The 23,776-nt window shown below is 34.7% G+C and overlaps 2 protein-coding genes across 6 annotated transcripts; both read left to right on the forward strand.

Annotated features, from left to right (window-relative positions):
* Positions 1-1,777: 1,777 nt before the first annotated feature.
* Positions 1,778-3,675, forward strand: LOC147286498 (mediator of RNA polymerase II transcription subunit 15a-like). 5 transcript variants are annotated; one of them, XM_086241685.1, is made up of 4 exons: positions 1,778-1,896; positions 2,048-2,217; positions 3,159-3,270; positions 3,403-3,675. In XM_086241685.1, exons 2-4 carry the CDS (start codon positions 2,132-2,134, stop codon positions 3,514-3,516), a joined length of 312 nt encoding a protein of 103 aa, XP_086097811.1. In that variant the 5' UTR covers positions 1,778-1,896; positions 2,048-2,131; the 3' UTR covers positions 3,517-3,675. The 5 variants fall into 5 exon arrangements, with proteins under 5 accessions (XP_086097811.1, XP_086097810.1, XP_086097813.1 ...); XM_086241684.1 differs by having other exon boundaries at positions 1,780-1,896; positions 2,105-2,217; XM_086241687.1 differs by having other exon boundaries at positions 1,785-1,896; positions 2,123-2,217.
* Positions 3,676-13,939: 10,264 nt separating this feature from the next.
* LOC147286499 (Tetraspanin family protein) lies at positions 13,940-19,818 on the forward strand. The gene is made up of 6 exons (XM_086241111.1): positions 13,940-14,281; positions 15,579-15,678; positions 17,581-17,661; positions 17,797-17,901; positions 18,584-18,772; positions 19,501-19,818. Exons 1-6 carry the CDS (start codon positions 14,112-14,114, stop codon positions 19,510-19,512), a joined length of 657 nt encoding a protein of 218 aa, XP_086097237.1. The 5' UTR covers positions 13,940-14,111; the 3' UTR covers positions 19,513-19,818.
* The last annotated feature ends 3,958 nt before the right edge of the window (positions 19,819-23,776 follow it).

Here is a 23,776-nt window from a genome sequence, read left to right on the forward strand (position 1 = left end):
TCGGGGATCCCCCTACAGGGCAAATGATCGTATATAATATTTACCCTACATGATCTTATGTTTTTATGTACTGTGTACAAAGAAGAGAAGAACTTGGATTGATGTCGTGCATGCCATTGTCGCTTAATGAGTGTCAATGGATCTGTCAACTTATTTCTTGCTTTGGTGACTACCCTTCCGTTGTTGTCTTTTATATTAATGTTTAGAGAAAATTACAAATTTGATTCACTTATTTTATACCTAGTTCAATTTTGATCCTCGATCTTTTTTAAGTTTAATTTTGGTCAATTTATTTTATATCTAGTTCAATTTTAGTTCACAATCTTTTTTAAGTTATGATTTTAAATCATTTTGGTTGTGTTTTCTTTAATTATAATTTAAGTATAAGTTATATTTTATCATTTCTTAGTCATAGCAACCAATTTGGAGTATTAGAATAAAAGAGAATTGAAGTTTGGTGAAGTTTGAAAAATCTGAATATTTTCTAGGAAAAATTGGTAGTTTCAGGTACCCTACTTTGGGGCCAATTGTCTTGAGTTTTAGAACTCCGACTTGAATGATCTTTATATGGTTGTAAAAAGGAGATGCATAGCTTTAAACGAGTATATATTTGCTGAATTTGGCTGAGATTTGATAGGGTAAAAGATGAGATAAATTTGAGAAAACAACTCTGGACCTTTATTGAACAAGTGGAACAATTAGTTGACTAAAACAGAACTTAAAAAAGATTGTAGACCAAAATTGAATCAGGTATAAAACAAGTAGACCAAATCTGTAATTATGTTTACTTCCTTATTCCTTTGTTAATTTGGTGTCTATTTATTGTAGTTTTAATTCCTTGTATCAACTTTAAACTCTCGAGCCTTAATTTGTATTTTGTTCAAGGTTCACCCCAAACAAGTGTAACCTTGAGAGGTTGGTTTTAATATAAACATTTTAACTTGTTTTATCTGTTGTGTCTCAATATTCTGAAACAAAAAAATTATTGGGTGTATTTGATACAACCCGTTTTCAATAAAAAATAACTTAACATATTTTAAGGAACTTGGAATTACAATGCCCTGATTCTTGAATAAATCACAGAATGTTGCATAAAAATAGGCTAAATTTCACTTTTGGTACTTATAGTTTGCTTGAAGTTCCACTTTAGTATCTGCAGTTTGGATTTTTTCAATTTTGGTCCTATAATTTACAAACAGTTACAATTTTAGGATACGTTTACGATTTCGTCAATTCTACCATTAAAAGTGAAACTTCGAGCACACTACCAGTACTAAAGTAAAACTTCGAGCGAACTACAAGTAACAAAGTGAAACTTCAAGAAAATTACAAATACCAAAAGCAAAATTTGGCAACACCTAAGAAGACCAAATTGCATTTGCTTTAAAGGTGAAATTAATGGAATTGCAAACGTGTGTTGAAAATGCATCATTTTGCAAACTACATATTCAAAATTGACAAAATTAAAACTACGGGTATTAAAGTGAATTGAAAATACAAATGTGTATTAGAATTGCATCATTTTGCAAACTACATATTCAAAATTGACAAAATTAAAACTACGGGTACTAAAGTGAATTAAAAATACAAACTGTATTGAAATTGCATCTTTTTGCAAATTATATAACTAAAATTGACAAAATTAAAACTACTGGCCAAACAAAAAAAAACTATTGATACTAAAGTGAAACTTCCAGCAAACTACATGTACCAAAAGCAAAATTCGGCCAATACAAATGTTCTCTTCCTTTAAAACCTGAGCACCTATTTGGCCAAAATAAAAAAAGAAACTGAGCACCTTCACTTTGACAATTTGACATTCGCTCAACCTCTGTTTCCTCTCGTCTTCAAGCTATTCCAAACTCTCTGACTCTGGCCTGCAGCTCCAGCCCCCAGGTAATATCCCCAAGTTCGTTTAATACCCAATTCAGTCACTGTCACAGTTATCCAATTCTTAGGTAACTATTTTTATTGTTGGTATTAGAGCGTAGCCTTTAATATAGAGCATAGAATTCATAATTTCTGATTTGGGTATCTGGTTTTGCAGTTTTGCATCTTCCCCTTTCATCTGGTTTTGCAATTCAAATTGTTGTTTTATGTGAAGGTGTGTTTGGTTGGTCAGATTAATTTGATGGAAGGTGGAGAACCCTCAATGGACACAAGCGATTGGAGGAGCCAATTGCCGCCAGATGCACGACAAAGAATTATCAACAAGATGTAAGTATGTTTGAAAAAAGAAGGAAAAGCTACAAATGATTGACCTCATAATTGGATGAAATATTATTTGGTTCATGACAGAAAAGGTTTGTAATTTGTATGGAAGTGCTCATAAATAGTCAAAGTAAAAGAATGATGGTGCCCATCTAGTAGCTTTTTATATCAGAGACAGTTTTGTCATAGTTTGTTGTTAAGGGCAATCTCCATAATGAATGCAGAGGCATTTAGTTAGCACTTTGCAGTGAATTCAATTATGCAGACACTAATTGATATAATAAAGTTTGAGACATATGATCTATATATAGCTGATAATTAAAGAATGGTTTCATAAAAAAATAGATAAGTCATTTGTGTGTCTCTGTCCAGGTGATATTCATTTACTTAGATGAAACCCATGAGAGTAAAGAGAAATTCTCTTCTAAAGCATGAGAAAGGTGAGCCATTGGATGCAAGATTTTAATTTAAATAAAATAGGTGTTGTGCAATCCAATGGCTCACCCTTCTCATATGTATGCTTGCTTTTCTCATTCTTATAAAAGAATTCATGTTCATGTGGATGTATTAAAATAACAACCATCAATGACATATACCCCTTTTGTGAGTATAGAAATTGTTGTAGTCAAGTTATGCCTTCAGTTCTAATATGATGATGGACTAGTACATGCCAATTTTGTCTGCTTTGGATATTGAACCTAATAGAGCACATGCTATGTTTTTTCTTGGACGAGTACATGCCATTCTTTTTTTGTTTTTCTTTTTCATGTCAAATCTACTGATGGATTATTATTCTTTGCACGTGTTTTTGCTGAATTTAATCCTCATATTTTTATTTTGGGACAATTTAATCGGGTTATTTATTCACTTAGAATCCAATTTTGTTGTTAAGAAATCCATCTCCATTCCTTCATGTCAATAACTTACTAAATATTTTGCATATAAAGAACTGATACGTTAAAGCGGCATCTTCCCTTCGCTGGTGAAGAGGTCCTGCACGAACTAGAGAGAATTGCTACAAGGTTTGAGGAAAAGATATATGTTGCTGCCACAAGTCAGGTACTTCCATAACTCTCGGGGTCCTAATATTTCACAGTACATGCAAGCTTACTTAGATCTGTTAATTTTTAAACTCTCTTTGTATTGTGGATGGCACTGTAATCTAATTTTTGTGTGGATCTCTTTTTCCAGTCGGATTATCTCCGGAAAATTTCTCTGAAGATGCTCACCATGCCCATGGAGACCAAGTCTCAAACCACCATGGAGACCAAGTCTGAAACCTTGAAACTTGAAAATGACTATTGAAGAATAGAAAGATTCCTAAGCTGCTTGTAATATTTCTGAATGATTACTCTATTTATATTTTTGATATTCCTTCTTTTACAAGCTTTGTCAATTGTGCTAGATGTAAAGTTGATATTTTCTCAAAGTTTGTTAGCATCATCATCATCCGTTTCCCCAGCATTTACAGGACATTCTTGGTGAGGTCTCAAAATTGCAATGGTTAATCACAATGCATAATATAACAATAGATGTAATTGTAGTATGGATTATTCAGTTTCTGCTGTTCTGTTCCATATCAGAGTTTAAATCCATTTGCTTGAGTCAATATAATTGTAGTGTATTAAGCATGCAATTGTCAACGCTGCTAATACCATATCCAACAGCCCATATTTCTCATAGACATTATAGAAGAACAAGAGTAGAGGGATGTCTTGCAGCATATACTCCCAGTATGAAAATATTAATCAGGCTAGAGCATTGCAACATGCAATTACAATAAACATAGAGAGGTGCATTAATTTGAATGACTGGCAGAAAATAATGCATTGCCTCATACTCGGGGAGTCCAATATCATAGGATCAAACAAAAACAGAGATGTATGGAGAACACATCAAAGTACACTGAAATCTTACAAGAACTGAACCCAACTTAACCAAGGGAAAATCATGCAGATTTGTAGATATATATATATATATTTTTTTTTTTTTCGGTAAAAGATTTGTAGATAACATATACTCTGTGCCTGAACAACACATGTACAACAAGTAGACAAACATGCATTTTTTTTTTTTTTGGTGAGATAAGCATACATCATTACTTCAATGTTTAGCATTTGCAGTTTACAAATGCTCCAGACATGAGCTTGACTGAAAAATAAAAAATAAAAATTTACATCAGAAAGCTAGAAGCAAGGTTCGGGAATTTCGCCATACATGAATTTCAGAAAAGTTTCTTCTTTTGCTTGAGCCAATACAATCAAAGATTGCAACCGAAAATCAGGAGAGATGATATGGACACTAATTAGAACACAATGAAGCCCTTTGCTTAACTAGTAACTCGTTAAGTTTCTTTATAAGCTTAGGGTCCGAGCACATGTAATCCTGGAAGGACTCCCTCAGATTTTGCAACAACTCCTTGTCATTGTGGCCAGGGCTACAGTTAAGCAGTTTCATAAAGAAATCAGTTAATTAGAAGTAGGTCCAATTTTGGAGGGTCATTCAGACTAAAACCATATATGAATTTAGATTTGTACTTAAATTTAATTTTTAAGGCTAATGTTCAAAAAATGAACTTTTAAAATTTTTTGACTCATATTATCTCTTAAAATTAAGATAATTATGAAAGATAATATATGTTAGGATATTTTCAATTTTTACATTTTTTAATTAAAACATTTAAGATTATCTAGTTTTTGTGTTTTATAATTTAAAATAATAAAAGATAATATTCGTTTAAATTATACAAATATAAAAAAAATGCATTAACCTACAAAATCGAAAATAATCAAACAAGTAAGAAAAAAAGTATATATAGGAACATTTCAATTGTACCAATACCTGGTTTGGTATATATATATATATATATATTCGATTAGGTGCGCATGGTGCGCACCTGATCTGAACGCTCGGTTTTCGCCGCCGATCGCTCGGCCATGTTGCTTCCTTCCCTAAGTTTTGAGGGTAAATCCTCATCTTTTTACCTCATTCCCTCCTAGGGTATGAAATGAGTTTAGTCCGCTCAAAATCTTGAAGCTAAACCATAAAATAAATGTCAACAAATCATCGATCGATTGGTACAATTGAAATGTACCTATAAAGAATTTTTTTCCTTATTTGATTATTTTATATTTTGTGGGCTGATGCATTTTTATTAGATGTATATAATTTAAATCCCACAATAATTTTAGGATAATATGATACTATTAGGATATTGTAATATTAAGATAATATAAAACTAGGATAATATTATGATAATACTAGGATAATATTAAGATTTAAAAATCATTAATTTTAGAATAATATTAGACAATTTGAAATTAAAAACATTTAGACAATATTTTTGGACCTCAATTAAAAATAAAAAAGCATTAAGGTATTAGTCTAAAAGAAGAGAGAAAATTGGACCGGCCAGGGAAGCACCCTAAAGAAATTCTTCCAGAGTTCAACATTCCAATATTTAAAGTCATTTGAATGATTAGAACATAAGTCAAAATCATCAAAAGACAAACTGAAGAGTGAAGGTAAAGATAATAGATGGAAGAAAAAAAATAAGTGCTCGATTATGACCTTAATTTTTTAAGTTCATCTTTATAAAGAGACCTTCTACTATAACTGCATGCAAGCATTGTATGCATGCACTCTATTATTTAAATTAAAAAAAAACATAACCTGTTTAAAAGGTAAACAATTTACCTTTTAAAACAACCCATGTGCAACTCACATGTGAGCGTGAGCAACCGGTTGCATTCTTACTTGGGTATAAGCTTCCTCTCTCTCCTTCCTCTTTGAATTTCATTGAATTCAAACCAGTCTAACAAAGACCCAAAGGAACTCTCTCCTCTTGGCGCGCCCTCCTTCGTCGTCGTCCACTTGGTAGTGGTCGTCATCTTTTCTGCCGTCTGTAATCAACATATACTTTCATTGAATTTCAAACTAGTCTAACAGAGACCTAAAGGAATTCTCTCCTCTTCGCGCGCCCTCCTTCGCCGTTGTCCACTTGGCGATGTTTCATTGGTCGATGGTTTAGGCAAGTCCAGTCGGAGACACTCAAACAAGCTGGCAAGCAGTTTAAGAATGACAAAATGTTGTTATATTTAATTTTTTGTTGAGGTGAATTGCCTATTGAATTTCGATGAACTGCCTATTTTTTATTATATTTTATGACTTAGCACTCGATTTTGACAGTGGAAGCAAGATATGTCCACTCAATGGAAAGAATTGGATGCGAAAAAAAAAGAAAAAGTATTGTCCTAAGCCAAAGTCTAATGAGGTTGTTGGGGAAGCCACTTGCACAATAAAGACTAAATGTGCCCTTGATCGATTTAGGGAAGTCGTAGGTGGGTTTAATGCTGATAAAATCAGAGTTGTAAATGATATAGGGTTTTGTATGCTTGCTCAGATTAAGTGTAGTAGCCTACGTCGCCGTCTCTGTCGTTTTCTGGTTGATCGCTTTGCACCGAACACGTGTTCCATTGAGATACATGGAAATACTTTGATCATCACTCCCTAAGATTTTAGAGTCTTAATGGGTGTCCCTGAGGGTGAAATGAAAATTTTGACTACAGACTCCGTGAACAAGAGCGAAATCCAAAATTTGGCCAATATCTATTGCAGCAAGGATGGGAAGATCACAATTGTTGACTTACAAAAAAAGCTTGTTGAGGCCGATACAATTGACGGCAACTTTCGGGTTCGTTTTATGTTGTTCGCCTTGGGAACTATTCTTTGCCCAACTTCTTCCCTCATAGTGAATAGAAAATTTCTGCAAGCACTCAAAGAACTAAATACCATATGACTCGGTAAATGTGCAAGTTATTCTCTGAAGCATTTGGTGGATGGAATCAAGTCCTTCAAGTCAAACGAAGGAAGCTACCTATATGGCTGCATTATGTTTTTGCAGTTGTACTATATTGATGCTCTTCAATGAGACACAACAATGGTAGACCGTTCTTTGCCCGCTGTGGTTTCATAGGATGAGCAAAAAGCAAGTAGGCTGCTGAGATGGGTGAAAGAGAGGGGGATTTGTTAGCATTGAAATTGAACTAGGCGATCGTTGTTTGCCAGTTCACCAACATATTGATGTGACATTCTTAAAGGGTGAGGTACTGACATTGTCTCATACTATTTCTGTCCTCCAGAAGTTCGTGGCTGATGCTTGCTCATCTATTTCTGCCATGGGGAAAGCCATGACTGAAGAGAATGAAGCTGTTTCTGCACTCTAGAAATCTCAAATTGTCATGAATGCAAATGTTTCTGCTATCTAGAAATCCATTGCCAACGACAATGAATTAATGTCCAACAAATTTATGCAATTTAAAGAAGAATTTTTTAAAAATGTGGGTGAACAAATTGCTAGTATGGTGGCGATTTCGCAAATTGCACATGTCCATAACCCTCATAATGAAGGTGAAACAGTTCGTAACCGATTACCTTCATTAATGAAGTGCAACCACAGCCACAAATTGAACGCAAAATAAGCCGTCAGAGATCTCTGTCTTTGGAGGAGCTACCTCAGAAAGAAGTATGAAGGAGCTTTGAATAACAAATATTGACCATGTTTTTCAAGTGTTCAAGTACAATAATGTTTAATATATAAATTATTTTCGAGATTTGAAATCTTGAATAATAAGTATTTTCCATGTTTTTCGTAACAAGTATATGTACTGTTAAAATGTAATGGTTGATTGGTTTTTGTTCATATTGTTGTGTTGTTGTTTCGAATCTTGAATAGCAAGTATTGATGTGTTGATTGGCTTTTGTTCATATTGCTGTGTTGTTAGTTGGAATCTTGAATAGTAAGTATTGATGTGTTGATTGGTTTTTGTTCATGCTGGTTGATTAGTTGATTAGTTAAAGCATGATGAGTCCACAAGCATGACGAGCACCATCAATGTAGATAAGGGTCTTAAGAGGCATTTTGTCCTTGATAAAGTGAACAAAGCCTCTATACTGAAAATGAAACTTAATAAGATCTCTAAGAGGTAAGGATGCAGACCTTTCAAGGGTCCTCTACCTTGCCATCTATCTCATGATGACATCTCAATGTGTGCCTTCATTTTAAGCAGGATATGTTTGATAGGTAAGATAGTTATTTACTACTACATAATCGATGTTCCAGACTTACTCATAGGGTAGGCCGTATGTCATATAGATATGTCATTGTTCACCTTGACAAAGGATACAGATTTACATTGTACCAGCAGAGTTTTGAAACATTGTGGTCTGAAATGCACATCAACACGGACTTGGTAGATGTGGTAGGAATATACCAAATGCATCCCGGTTCTACGGATTGATTCTTCCGCTTTTTCTTCTCGGTACCTTACTTTAATATCCTTACTATAGTGATAAATATTGATAGTGAAGGAAACTATTTTAAGATTTTTTCGAAATGTATGTAGGAAAAGACATACATGCTACCTTCTGATAAGGCCAAGGTTGAAAAACAATTAAAATGGTGTAAGGAGAATACACTCATCGAAACAACAGATACTTACCCTTTTAAGAACTATCAGCGGGTATACCTCATTCTCTACTGTGTTAGTCAATAAATCAATCAATTAGTTAATCAAACAGAATTACTTAATATAGGTGCAAGCATGATATCACTTAAAATTGTTGCATATGTTTTTCACTTTATGCGATGCCGAAACACCCCATATTTTTTTATTAGTTGTTAAGCCTCACAAAAAAAAGGCTGAAATATGGGATTCACTTAGGACTCCTAATTGTGAGTTACACTGTCAAGGGATGGTTTCCGGTTTGGTGAGTTTACTTGTCCGACGTATGATATATGCATGTATCTTATTTCTTAATTCCTTACTGAATGTTAATCTGTTCATTTGAATTGAATTTACCTTAGTTGCGCCTACTCGATTTGTTATTTTGTAACGAGCGGTTAGAAGAGATGTGGGAATTCAGTAGTTTCAAATTCATTTACCTCAATGGTGTCCCACAACAGCCTAATGGCTACGACTGTGGGTTATTTGTAATGAGGTGGATCATGGATTTTGAAAATGCTTTAGAATTTGGCAAAGACGTGAGTTTTTTTAATATCTTATGCATTATTGGTTATTTGAGTGTTTGAGTTTCTGTATTGTGAATATTATTGGGTTTCATGCAGCTTTTTGATTCAATGGGTGAGCGGATGAAATCGCGTGCTCTTGAAATTGTCAGACATCCACGAAACCTTAGGCTCCATGCGATTTTGAAGGACATTGAGACTGAATCACACCCCAATTCTGAGTCGCCAAATGACTCATTTGAAAAATTGATGTCAGAGAAGCCTTCATCTACCAAAGTGTCTAAACAAACAGGATGTCAAGGAAAGTTGCCATAGATGAGGGTTAATTAAAACCATCATTATTGGATTAGAACTTGGATTCGCTGGAGAAAACCAAAAACATTTTTATGGGTTTGGTTACTATTTGTTTACTTTTCTGGGTCTTCCAGGTTTCTTCAATATTAAATCATGTTCAAGAAGAAGAGGAGATGTGAGATTTAATTCCATATTTATTTTTCTTGAGAAATAGAGAATGAAAAGAGAGGTTCAAAAACTATGAAAGAGAAGTACATGAAAGTGGCGAGAGGGGTAAAAAAGGTAAAACATAAGAGTTGATGATGTTTACCTCTGCATTTAATGTGGTGCAGAGGCAAAAATGAGAAAGAGAAAATTGTTTTTGGATTTTTATGTTTTTTTGTCACGTTGAGGCGAGTCTAAGGGAAAGAGGCGACTTTGAATAACATTCCTTATGTGTAAAAACACATCATGATGTGTAACGTGTATGACACTATTTATCCCTTCCTATTTCAATCTCAATCAAATCTTCTGCAATAATCTTTTCCATAAAGAAAAAGATGTCAATCCACTTTATGTCAAGGGTTTTGCATACCATATGTTGCCCAAACAACAAATGGTTGCGTGCAAGCCCAACAAAGGGAAAATGAGGTGTGGCAAGAACACAATAACAAATGGTGTTCTAGAAGAGCCAACCATGTGGTGGCTGGGAGCCTGGGAGCCTGGGAGTTAAGCTGGTATGGAGATTGGCTGGAAGCTAAGCTGGGAAACGGATTGGGTTGGAGGTCAAAAAGGACAACTTCATATTCACCCATTAAAGCATCATCATAATAACAAAATAAAATACTAGTTAGATATCATTATTTAATAAAACAACCCAAACTGATAGTGTAAATGTAATAATAACCTATTAGATACCTCATCAAAGGAAACTGACCCAATATTTGTAGGTGATTAGTGTCTAACAATCGTTGGATACAAATAACATAATGTAAAAGTAAGCAAAGGATACAAATTTGATCAGAATGGTTAGGCAATTATTCTGGTAGTAATTCAATACAAACTTACAAAGCAAAGCAAGTAAAGTAAAACAAATTTACAAAACATTATATGATTCAATACTTTCACAAAATTCAAGTTCTTCAATATAAGGTTCATCTTCCAAGATGGAAATGTCATTGCCCCTCAACCATTTTCGCATACAAATCAAGGCCTCCACTGATTTAAGAGTTAATGAACTCCTAAATGCATCTATATATGACCCTACCCCCAGTGCTAAAACAACTCTTAGATGCAACTGTTGATACTTGAATGACAAGAATTTCCTTTGAAATTGCTGCCAACACAGGGTACTTTGGACCATTGAGCTTCCACCACAATAAAATGTCAAAACCATATGCATCTTTGGTTGTTCATTCCAAATGATCCATCAAGTATGTATCAACTTCATGTGCCATTACTGCATCATTACTCTCTTCTACCATCTTTCTCTAATCATCCAAAATATCATCCCTCCCACTACCTCTACCCCCATCTTCTACCATAGAACTAGAAGTGGCATTATTTTGTGAATCAGAATTCACATTCCTTCTCATGTGTATGTCACCTTCTACTTTTGGTCCATATTCTTAATAAAATTAAGGCCATCAACACTCCTTTCAATTGTTTGGTGACCACATGCACATCCCACTCTTCAAACTTCTCCTTCCTATACAGATGAGTTACATGTCTCAGCATGAACCTTGGATCCAAAACAAATGCAATCAACTCCAACTGGTTCAAATGCTAAAATGGGCCAAAATATATAATTATTGTAATTTAACTCTCATGTTGGTTGCCATGTAAGCCAACACTTTCTCAATTTATGAACCAGTGGTCATCTCAGGTGCCACAAATAACCTGTCAATCTCATGTTCAATAGCTAAAAGATCATGAAAAGTTGTGTGGACAGTTGGGTGCAAAGATGCACTAACCTTTAAGGTCACATCATAAAATACACTAAAAAACTTCACAAACACCCTTGCATTTTTGCCAATCAACTTCACTTGGTGGTCCAACCCTAAACCTCTTAATACTGCTCTGAATCACATTTTCATCATCATCAAATTCTTCATCTGGTTCCTTGAAGTAAGCCAAAAATGGGTTGTCCTCATCCTCCCCCATTCTTGCAAAAATCTTTTTAAATTTCAAGGTTGCTTCCAACATTATAAATGTTGAATTCCACCTTGCAGGGACCATGCATGCATATAGGGCATTTGTTAGACAGTTTCTCCTTCTCCATAGAGGATTTAAAATAGTCCAATCTCTGTGGAGAGGACCTCACAATATTCCTAATAGCTAAAACAGACCTAATCAACTTCTTCAACCCACTTTCTACTATTAAATTGGTTATGTGAGTACAACATCTCACATATAGGTACTTTCCACCCAAAACAACTTGTGAATTCTCTCACCCATTCATCTTAGACCTAATTCAATCTAAAGCTACTTTATTTACATAAGCATTGTCAACAATTATGGCCATAACCTTCTTTATCCCCCACTCCAACAAACAAGACTTAATAAGCTTCCGTATGGTGGTCCCTTGGTGATTAGGAATCACACAAAAGTTTAAAATCCTTTTGTGCATCTTCCAATCACTATCAATGAAATGGGCAATTAGCACCATATATATATATAATTAAAGTTTTGGACACTTGTCCAAGTGCCAGTAGTGAGGCTGATCTTATATGCATTCAACTCTTTCTTCAAGTTGATCTTATGGACATCATACATTTTTAGAAATTGTCTAACTGTAGTTCTCCTGCCTGGTACATCAAACAATGGGCAAAAAACACTACAAAACCTCCTGAAACCCTTCTTCTCTACAAAACTAAATGAAAGTTCATCTATTACAATAATCTCAATACAAGCTTCCATTACATCACTCTACACAAACCCCCTAGAAACCATCATGTTACCTTGACCCTTATCACCAACAATGATCTTTTGGTTTTTATCTTGGTTTGGTAAGTAATATCTGCAATATTTTCTAATATGATTAAGCATTCCTGATGTCCCAGTTTTCCCACTGTCAACAACATAATCTCCTATAGGACCTTTAGGATCCACAATATATGCATTTAATTAGCTCTCTTATATACAACTTCTACTTTTATCATCTTCCTTGATTCATTATTTTTATTTTCTCTTTTTTCTTTTCCTCATACTCTTTAAAGTGATCTCAAACTAAACTACGCTTGTTAGAACATCTAGCTTTACTATTTGAATTGAGCTCACTCACCAATTCCTCTATTTGGGATTGCATGTTGTTTACTCCCTCTTGGATCTCTTATGCTGGAGGTTCAGATTGCATGGGCACTAGGCATGGCGGTCCTAATGGTGATGGTGAGGTTGCTGTTGTAGAATAAGCAACCCCACTCTGCTGCTAGGGATTAATTAGACTGCATCAATAATAATCATCAACAATCATCAATAATGAATTAACGAAATGAAAATTTAACTGATAATTTAAATTTACGAGTAATGACTATAGCAGCTAACCATTCATTTGCTACTAGTTGCCAGTTTATCAAAATTACAATAATCATCAATAATGAAACTTGTCAGGTTCCCAATCTCATATTTTAACAACGAAATGAAAATCACAGCACCCAATCTCACACATTAACAAATAACAAAAAAAAGAAAATCACATAAACTTACCATTGATATAAGGCTGATTAGTCTCATCCTATGTGCACTCAAATCACTTTGATTGAATTGGGGTTCGAATTGAAGAGTTTAGGGTTCGAATTTAAGGTTCGACCTTCGAATGGGGATTGAAATAGAGGATTAGCTCAAGAGGAATTAGGGTGGGGTTCGAATGGGGATTGAAAATTGAAATGGAGGATGTGAGTAGCGACACAGAGAGATGGAGAGGGCGACATCGGCGAGATAGAGATAACTCAGAAGGTGAAGCTCGAGAGGGAGAGGCGGCGACGGCGAGTGTGCGAGAGTGAGGTTGACTGGCAGAGAGAGAAAGAGACTGTGAGTGTGGTGTGTGAGAGTGAGTTATGACCTAGAGTTTTTTGTGTTATGAAGATTGGTTGTGGTCAAGTCTATATTAGAAGTATAGGCTTCTCTAAATAGCTAATAATAGGCCACCACGTAGTCAAAATATATTTTTTTAAAAATTAAATGAAATACAATTCGGTTCAGTACAAATCGAGTTTCAACTGTTGAAATCGATCCCATTCGGTTCGGTTTGGTTTGGGACAGATAGGACGGAACAGCATAGAACGAGACAGTTTCGGTTTTCTTGGTTTTAATGCCACCCCTAAAACGACAAGTTGTAAGCAACATTAATTATATTAAGAATAAAAAAAATAAATAAAAAAAATAAAAAGGAAAAAAATTTCATGGAAGCGTGTAAAGTCTGCAACACCGTCAAATTCGGAACCCTTAAAATCATAAAAACTCAACTGAAGGAATGAGTGTAAAACTGAAAAGCTGATCATCCAATTTCCACAAATCCTCCTCTTACCGTGCGCTTGAGGCCTCGATTCCAATTTATGTTTCCCTGAAAAATATTTTTGGTGAATTGGGTATTGGGCAGAGCATGGCTGGGGTGGTAAGGAGCTGCGTACAATCAATGCTGAAGTTGGTGAACTCGGTGATTGGGATGGTTGGGCTGGCCAGCATTATGTACTCCTTGTGGTTGATTAGGGCCTGGCAGAGAAACACGGGTCACTTGCCCTTTGAACACTCTCATCATTCTCCGACACCTTGGTATGTTTCTTTAGTTTTGTTTTGTTTTTGAAATTGATTTCTGGCGCTGTTTTGATTAGAAACTGTGGGGGAAGGCGTAAAAATGAGTTTTTGGATTGTGGGCAATTGGGCATGCATCTCTTGGAGCCTTATAGTAGGATGAGAAAGCCCCTCTCTTTATATTTTTTGAATTTGCCATTATGGTCCTCTTTGTTTCCTGAGAATATGTGGTAAGGATAAAGGAATCGAGACTTGGCGGAACCAGAAATTTTAAGCTCATAATATGCACAAAAACTTCAATAACTATTGATAAAATTAATATTGTTGTAAGCACCATTATTTTTAAATTTTCAAAGTGTTGTATAATAATAACTTGAACCCCTAAACTTCAATCTTCACAAATTAATTCTTAAGAACAACAACAGGGACAACGGACATCTAATATACACTAAACATCAATTCATCTGTCTATAAGGAGGGAATGAAAATGATGTTAACACCAAAAGTTGTTAGCTTGACCAACTCAGATTCATTAATTCTAATCCATCCAAAATCCGCTCACACTAATGAACACAGCATTAACTGCATGAAACCACTACATGAATGAAACCATGAGGCACAAACACAGATGCACAATGATGAATAAGGGTTCAAGGCACGATTAGGCTTACAAGTTGACAGGAATCCATGCTCTAAAACTGCTCCACTCACTGCGGTCCCGAAATCCATGGTATCATGTTCGAGCTGCTCCACTTTGATTCCATGGCTCTGAAAATACTATCCAAGTTTGAATCACAAGCTCTATGGTTTGAATCCACTAACCATCAAGAGGAAAGTATAAACAAGTGTGAACTAAACAATGACCTATTGTTAGGGACTCAGGATGTTTCACCTTTTTCACCAATAGAATGTGCCTCTCTCTCTCTCTCTCTCTCTCTCTCTCTCTCTCTCTCTCTCCCTCTCCTTAAGAGGCCTGAAACCATCTCTTCTCTTCTTTAATTTTATCCTAAAAAGAAAAAGGAGCTAAGATGTACTTTCAATTGCTAGATAAACACCCCTAGTTAATGGATTTGGTTCTTTTTATTGATTCATAGCAGTTGATTTTGGAGTGAATTGGGTTTCAAGTTAGTTGGTTTGTGATTTGTTGGATGAAATAAGAAGAAAAGCGCATGCAGGTTTTATTGAATTAGGGATATTTTCTTTTCTTATTCATGATTTTCTATGATTGTTGAATTTTCTATTTTCTATAGGTTTCAAAGATATAATCTTTTTCTCAGAGCTGGTTTTAAACTACTAATTTTTTTGTCATGAATTGCAGGTTCATATACACTTTTCTTGGCCTTGGGATTACTTTGTGTGTGATCACATGCTCAGGTCATATTGCTGCTGACACTGTGAATGGTTGTTGCCTTTATTTGGTATCCTTGAGTTTCTTATATCGACATTTCTTTATTTATTTATTATAATGCCGCATCCCCATTTTTCAATCATATTTAGACAAAAATAAATTGGTTTTGATTTTTTTATTAAATGTAAGAGATATGTATGGCTTTTAAATTTTATGCTCAGTCAAGCAAAAGTTCCCTTTAATTGCAGATAGTTTGGGAAGGTCTCAGTTCATAGTTTATCCTGGATTGAATCTTGAACTTCTAAAATCATTTAACTATTGTTAAAAGTAAATGTCAGAAAAGAATAGGAAGATCATTCCTTGTATTGCATTGTCGATGAATAGAGTGCATGGCTGTTTATATAGAACACAAATACATGAATTCTTGTAGTATTCTGCAGTAGAAATCAGCCTTAAATCAAGCCAACTGACAAGAATTAAGCTAACACAATAAGCTTTGAATTAAACCAATCTAACAGGCTGTAAACAACTTCTATGATCCTCAGTTTGGTAATCTTAAGTCTGAGTGAATTAGTAGAAATAGAGTTGGAAAATGAAAAGATAAGGAAACAGCCTTTTATGTGTCTATCTCCCCATTGTCCGGTGGCTTGTTGATTATGCATAAAGTTGTGTGAGGAAGCAAAAATTAGATGGGATGTGCGAGCAGGTTGTTGTACTAGGTAAAAAACAGAAATCTTTGAGGCAGGAAAGAAAAACAAGGTGCTGAGGGGATCTTGTATGCGAGCTATTTTGTGGGTCATTTGGGGGGAGAAAAATAAAAGAATCTTTGAAGATGCAAGAGGTGTAGGAGGAGAGAAGCTTTGTGAGAGGCTCTTATATTGGGCTTCACTATGGGCATCAGTGTAAGCAGTGTTTAGGGATGTTTCTTTCTCAGGGTTAGTTTCTATTGGAGTGCTGCAGTAGTCTAGTTTTAGATTGTTTTGTTTGTGGATACCTGATGCTGTACTTGGTTTGATTTATTAAAATTGTTTCTTATCATACAAAGATTACTAATCAGCTTTGAAATAATTTATTTAGGCCCGTATATTTTTGTTTAAGGTTTTTGGTTTTTATTTAAATTAAGGATAGGGAAGGAAAAATGAAAAGATAGTCAGAAGATAGATACTAGACTAAATAGAATGATTCAAAAGCTACTTTTGTATGCTACTTTTTCTCTTGTTGTTGCACGATTTACGTCATATTTCTTGAAGTTTATTCAAATCAGTGAACACCTAGTTCTAAAATTAGGCTTGCAACACGATCCTTTCTTTCTATGTAATTTATTTACTTCTTTGTTATTTTATGATCTCCTTAATATTATGTAAAGTGTCTGCATGCATGTGTCTGTGTTGTAAGCAAGAGGCTTATATGTGTGGTTTCTTGACAGTACTTGTGGAAAGCCTTTCTTGTTGATTATTAATTATGAACACCTTAAAATTCTATCAGCCTTGTTTAATGGTTGAATTGAAATAGCTGCTATAGTGCTACTTCTTTAAAGAGAGGTAGTGGGGGAAAAAATTAATCAACACTGGATAAATACTGCTTCAATTTCAAAAATGTTGAGTAGTTTCAGCAAGAATGGGTAGGTTATATATTTTTACTTTTAAATTATATTATCATAGCCATTTGGAGTTGTGATAATAATTTTTCATTATTTCTGAGTAGATTAGTAGCAGGGATTATTTGCTAAAATCCATAATTTGGGCGAACAGTATTTTCGCTCTTTGGATGTTGATGGATTTTAAGCTAGATTGTAAACTCTAAATTTTCTATCTTTAAAAAAAAAAAAAATCATTTAGATGCTTTTATTTTATAAAATGTTATACAGCAATCCTTTATAGACAAGTCCAGTTCCAATGGGCTTCACTTTTTTACATTGTCGTTGATAAATTATTTGACCCAAATGAGTGTATTTTACCTTAATTGTTTACAGTACATGGTGTTTGTCTTTTTACTTCTCATGCTTGAAGCTGGAGTGATTGCTGATATATTTTTAAATCGTGACTGGGAAGAGGTATCTATTCAAAGACCTGTCTAGTTATTCTTGTTAAGTGGCTTAATGACTTTTTTTTAACTGAGGGTTGATGACTTATTAAGAAGCATATTATCAATTTAGCTCTTATGTTGATGTTATTCAACTTGCAACCAGGACTTTCCAGATGACCCAACTGGGATTTTTGATCAATTGAAAGCATTTGTAAGGTCAAACATTGACCTCTGCAAATGGATTGCCTTGTCAATTGCGTGTGTACAGGTCTCTCTCTCTCTCTCCCTCTCTCTCTCTCTCTCTCTCTCTCTCTCTCTCTGTGCTTGCAACTATGTGGCATCTTTTTGAGGGAATGAAAAGTTAAACGTTCATTAAGTCTCAGTTAATTTTTCTTTTCAAAACTAGCAGCACCAGTAGAAAGCTTTAAATATAGTATTGCTAATCAGTAAACGACTGAGCTTATCAGTGAGCTAAGGAAAATGTAATGTGTAGGTATCAAATATTTGACCTCATTCTAGATTTCAAAATTTAAAATTTTATTTGATTTGATTTGTAAACTAGACTTTTTAGTTTAGTTTATTTTAAAATTAACAGTTTCTATGGCTTGTTCTTCACTAGTGCTTGTTTCCTTTGATCCATGTCCTGCTGCACATCTTTGATTGCTTTGTTAAGAACTTAAAAGAGTAGTATTCTATGGTATTGTTTTATTTCCTTGGTTTTTATATTTTTCTGAATCCTTTCTGGATAATCTCAAAAATTAGATAGGACTGTTGTCCTTGTCCGTAATGAATGATGTGTAATGTTGGACTTTCTGGTTGCAGACCATGGCTGTTCCTTTTGTAATATTTTTTCTTTTACCTTGTACATGCAATAGTAGATTGGGTTTTAAAGGATGATTCATTTTCTCCCTTTCTGGTTTCTTTTGACTTTCTGCCGTCTTCTTTTGCAGGGACTGTCTTTGTTGTTGGCAATGATACTCAAAGCTCTTGGGCCACATCGATATTATGATAGTGATGACGAATATGCTCCGGAGAGGGCTCCACTCCTGAATAATGCTGTTCCCCCACCTCCTTATGTCATTGGTGACCCTATTTATGGGTCCAAAATTGATGCTTGGAATATAAGGAACAACAACAAGGTAGAAATGCTTGATTCTTTTGATGGGCCATGTGCTGTATTTAGGGCGTATATATAATCAAAGGTCATGATGAATTTTCTCTAATTCCAAACTTGTTCATATTTCTTCCACAGTCTTATTCTTATTCTCGTGCCTTGATCTTTATTACTTCTTTTTGTTGGAGTAAATAAAAAAGATCCTTGCCATTTGCAGAGCAAATTGATATGTCTGATTCTTCAATGATAGTCATCCAATGCCAATCAAGCAGCTGTAAATGTCACTCACACACGCATGCATGCCACACATATATAATCCTTAAATAAGACATAATTCTTTTTATATTCGGGTTTTATATGTATTTTCATTCTAGTTCTTTGACTTTATATACATATATGTAGGCATGAGTATCCTATGTATATGTATATATGTACATAAAGTCAAAGGACTAGAATCAAAGTCCAATTTAACACTCGAGCTTAATGAAAGTTAGATCTTATGCAGGGATTTAAATGTAAATTTCTATATAATATATGTAGAAGTGATCTAATAAGTAGTTAAGTTAAATTAAATAGTAGCATCTCAACCTGAGACACTCGGTCTATTCTTGATCAGATGGCTAGCATCTTCCTAGTGGCCTGCAATTAGACACTATCTATTCTTGGTTTTTGTTGCTTATTTGGGTTGTCAATGCAATTGTTTGCTTTTTTATTATTCATTCCTTATGTTAATTTTTTTCTTTTCTAAATCAGACACACAGGTAAATTGGTTCGCATCACTTCAGCACCTACTTGTGGATGGATGGAAGTGCAGAGGCACAATGAGAGGGTAGTCATATGATCTCTGTTGGCCAATTGAACATTGGAGGTTTAACACTTACAACAGACGGAGATGGTGGAATCAGCGATCAAACGCGTACATATTTTAAACTCTATTACGGCATACCCGAGCCTCATGAAATGGTGGAATGGTGGAATTTATTATGAATATATTTTAAACGCCATATTTTGAATTTGCTCTCTGCCATATTATTCCAGTGTTCAGACTGCCCATTGGCCTTTATTATGTATAGCTTTTAGAAATGGTGGAATTTATTTATTTATTTTCATTCCATTTTCCTCAAAGAACATGGGGGTGACAGTTGGCTTTGCAAGTACTTATGCTTGATATTTCTGGTCATTAGATAACTTATCCATCTGCATCAGTCGGGGAGAAGCACCATTGTTACAGGTGATGGAAAGCAATGTGCTGACATCGCAAACTTAGTTTGTGGTATGATTATTACAAGGTCAAATGACGCCCTTTGCTATTTTGAATTTTAATATTGCTAGAGATTTTAAATTTGTGCACTAAATTTAGATTTTAAATTATAGTAGTATTTTATTGATTCATATATGGGTCTACTCTATAACTTATTTATTTTTAAGTAAAATATTAATAGCCACATTATTGGGGATTCAAATTTGATACACAAATTTGGTATCTCTAGCATTATTCTTCAAAAATATAAAAGTTAATAGAGTAGATGTTTTGGACCAAAGTGAGACACGTACCACTGAAAGTTTGGTGACCATTTTGATGCAAAACTAATTTGAGGACCAAAGTGGGATATAAGCAATAATTCAAGGATTGCAAGGTGCTGCAATTCACTCTTATTAGAAGCAACTGGTGAATCATGTACCCAACACTTGTAGGAAACTCTTTGTCACAGATGAACAAGGCATGTCAGCAATCAAAAATAATATATGGCATTTGACTTCAAAAATGCTATTTGGTTTGCTAGTCTTCACCATTAATCAAAGACTTTTAGACTGGTAGTGCAGCATGCAAAGATTGCCTCGCTTGCTTTCATTGGTGCATTGAATAATTTCCTCTAATAATTGATAGACACAGCTAGCTTATATGATTGAGTCATTGACAATCTTGTTGGATTGAATAAATTTAAAAATATAATTCTACAGATAGATCAATGAAGTTGCAGCAAGAATATCATGCATAAGTCTTTACCACAATTGTAACAGCTCAACTCCTCCGTGTAAAAGTGCTACCTGCAGAAGATGTGTTAAAAAAAAAAAAAAAAGGTACGAGTTCATTTTTCTATTTTGTTAAAATCTCAGTTGTTTTCGGAAAATAAAACCTCGATCTTATGCTAGTATATGAGTTCTTTGGCACCTTTTCTTTATAATCGGGTTTCGTAAGTTTTACATGAGTTTCTACCATTTTCATATTCTAAAGCCTTAAATAATTACATGTTTTCCATGGCCAAAAAAATATTAACATGTTTGGGAGTATTTTTGCTCAGTAGTACTTTAATTAATAGCGCTTTTGGTATTGTTAGAAGCACTTGAATAAAAAAAATTCAAGTACTTCTTGTAAATTTACTTAAAAACGCTTATTTTTATAACTCAAAAGTGTTTTCAAATTTTTTTATTAAATTCAAGAAAACGCTTTTAACTATTTAAAAGTGCTTTCTAACCTTATAAAAGCACTCAATTTCACCGGTACATTACTATGTGAAATGAGGCTATCTGATGCAGCGCATGGAGAGCTAGAGCGAGAGAATCAACATATCAAAAGAAGGTTGTGTTTTTGCGATCATATCGATAAAACCCGTCAGCGCATTAATTCCATCATTATCACGACAATCCAGGCTTCCATGGGTACAGTGCTGCTGTAGACTCATTAGAAAGCCTTTTCTTTGCTTTTGAAAAGCTGCATATCTGCATGTGCCAACACCTCAATCGACAGTGGAATTGAATCTTCATACACCCTAGCATAGACCTCATACAACCCTAAAGTCTTAAACCGCAGCACAGAAAAAGGGTAAAGATAAAAGGAAGGAAAAAAAAAAAAAAAAGATAAAGTAGATTTTGCCTTTCAAGAAAGCATGATTCAGTTACTCATTTCACACCATGCCATGTTCTTGAATATAATAAATAGATTGGTTTATAAGTGTCATAGAATAAGCACTAAAATAAAATAATAATGGAGACAGTTTTTGTGCAATGTGCTGAATGGATTCACACCAAGTATCTTCTTCAACGGTTGCTACTTTATTAAGCATCATCAACACACCTCTTTTTATAATTAATTCTAAGGGCACATTTTGCTAGGCAAAGTATCGTGGTTCTTTGTGTTATCTTTTATATTCTTTTAGTCTCTTGTGCTAAATTTTTAATGCAACCCCTCCACATTACAAGTGAGAAAGCTCTAGTCATCGAAACAGTTATTGCACACCTTTTAATGACAAATAAATTCATGCTACTGACAGAAACAAATTCAACAATTGTATGTTTTTGTGAACATGTTTTTTTCTTTCAACTTGTATCATTGTATGTATTAATTACTTTCTTATAGTTATATTTTAACATTTCTACAAATAACAAAAAAAATTATATAAATGACTCTTTTTTTTTTTGTTTATGTAATTATGTATTTTGACTAACGAATAATTACAACTAGGGCTGGGATTTTATGCCGAATTACCGAAATTTACCGAGAGCCGACCGCACAGTGCACCGACAATTACCGATATAAGTGGTAACCGATACCGCCATTTCGGTATTAGTTCCGAACCGTCTATTTTGGTAACGGCATCGGCTTACGGAATACAATACCGGCGGTATACCGATACCGAATACCAATTTAAAAAAAAAAATAAAAAAATCAGTTTTATACATTTATTTGATTAATTTTATACCGATACAGATTTTTTTTGTTGGTTTCAGTGTTTCACTCTCGAAGTCTCTGTCTCTCTCTCACTCTCGAAGTCTCCTTCCCAAATTCCCAACCACTACAGCATCTCGCCATCTCCAGTGACCACCACTACAGCATCTCCGACCACCACCACCACCATCTTAGACCCCAAACACGACCCACCACCAGTTCAGCCACCGTCGCCTCCCTCTCTCCCTTTCTCTCTTTGTCTGACGACTCTCACCAATCACCACCTCTCTCTCTGTCTAACCAGTAAGTTCAGTAACCATTGTCGCCTCTCTCTCTGTCTAACCACCGTCGTTACTCGTCGCCTCTCTCTCTCTGTCTCACGGCCCAATCACCCATGCCACGCCAATCAGAAGGTAATTGCTCAATTAGGGTTTCGAATTGGGGTTTTTTGGGTTTCAATTTATTGGGGTTTAAATTTAGGGTTTCAAAGTTTCAATTTATATTTTGTTTGTTAGGAATTCATTAGGGTTTCAATTTAGGGTTTCGAATTAGGATAATTTCTCAATTAGGGTTTTAAAATTAGGGATTAATTAAGGGTTTTGGGTTAGGGTTTGTAATCTGCATATATAAATGGCTTGAAATATAATTGATCTTCATGGTTTCCTTGCAAGGTTGAAGCTTCGTGTTGCTTAGTGCTTAGTGCTTAGTGCTTAGTTGCTTACTGTTAAGAGATTGAGAGTGAAGCTGGCTGGTGGCAACGATCAGGTATATGGATTTCAATATTTCATGGCTTAGTAACTTAGTTTGGCTTAGTTGACATAAATTGGGTTTGATTTTGAATAAATTGAAGTAATGGGATTGTGTAATGTGAATATGTGATTTTGATTTTGGGGTTAAGGGTTTGTGCTGCTTGTTAATTGTGCTTTGATTTTGGGATTGTGTAATGTGAATATGTGATTGTTAATTGTGCTTTGTGCTTGCTGAAATGTTAGTATTAGTAATTTAGTATGACATATTGACTAATTGACATGTATTAGTGTATTAGATTACAAGGTTGTATGATTTGCATTTTGCAAGGTTGCATTTTTCCACCTAAGATTTGTGTCTCTGTTTTAGGATATGATGGATTCCTCTAGCCAATCAAATACACTAGGTGCCTCATTAGGGTCTGTACCACAATCCCAAACACAAACACAACCTTCACCCCAAACACAACCTTCACCCCAAACACAACCTTCACCCCAAACACAACCTTCACCACAAACACAATCTCAACCCCAAACAGTCGCTGAAGTGGGAGGAAAGAGGAAAAAGGGTAGTTCTATTGTGTGGGAACACTGCAAGAAAATCCAAAAAACAGAT

The sequence above is a fragment of the Dryas octopetala genome, chromosome 4 (genome assembly GCF_963921425.1).
Source record: "Dryas octopetala chromosome 4, drDryOcto1.1, whole genome shotgun sequence".
NCBI lineage: Eukaryota > Viridiplantae > Streptophyta > Magnoliopsida > Rosales > Rosaceae > Dryas > Dryas octopetala.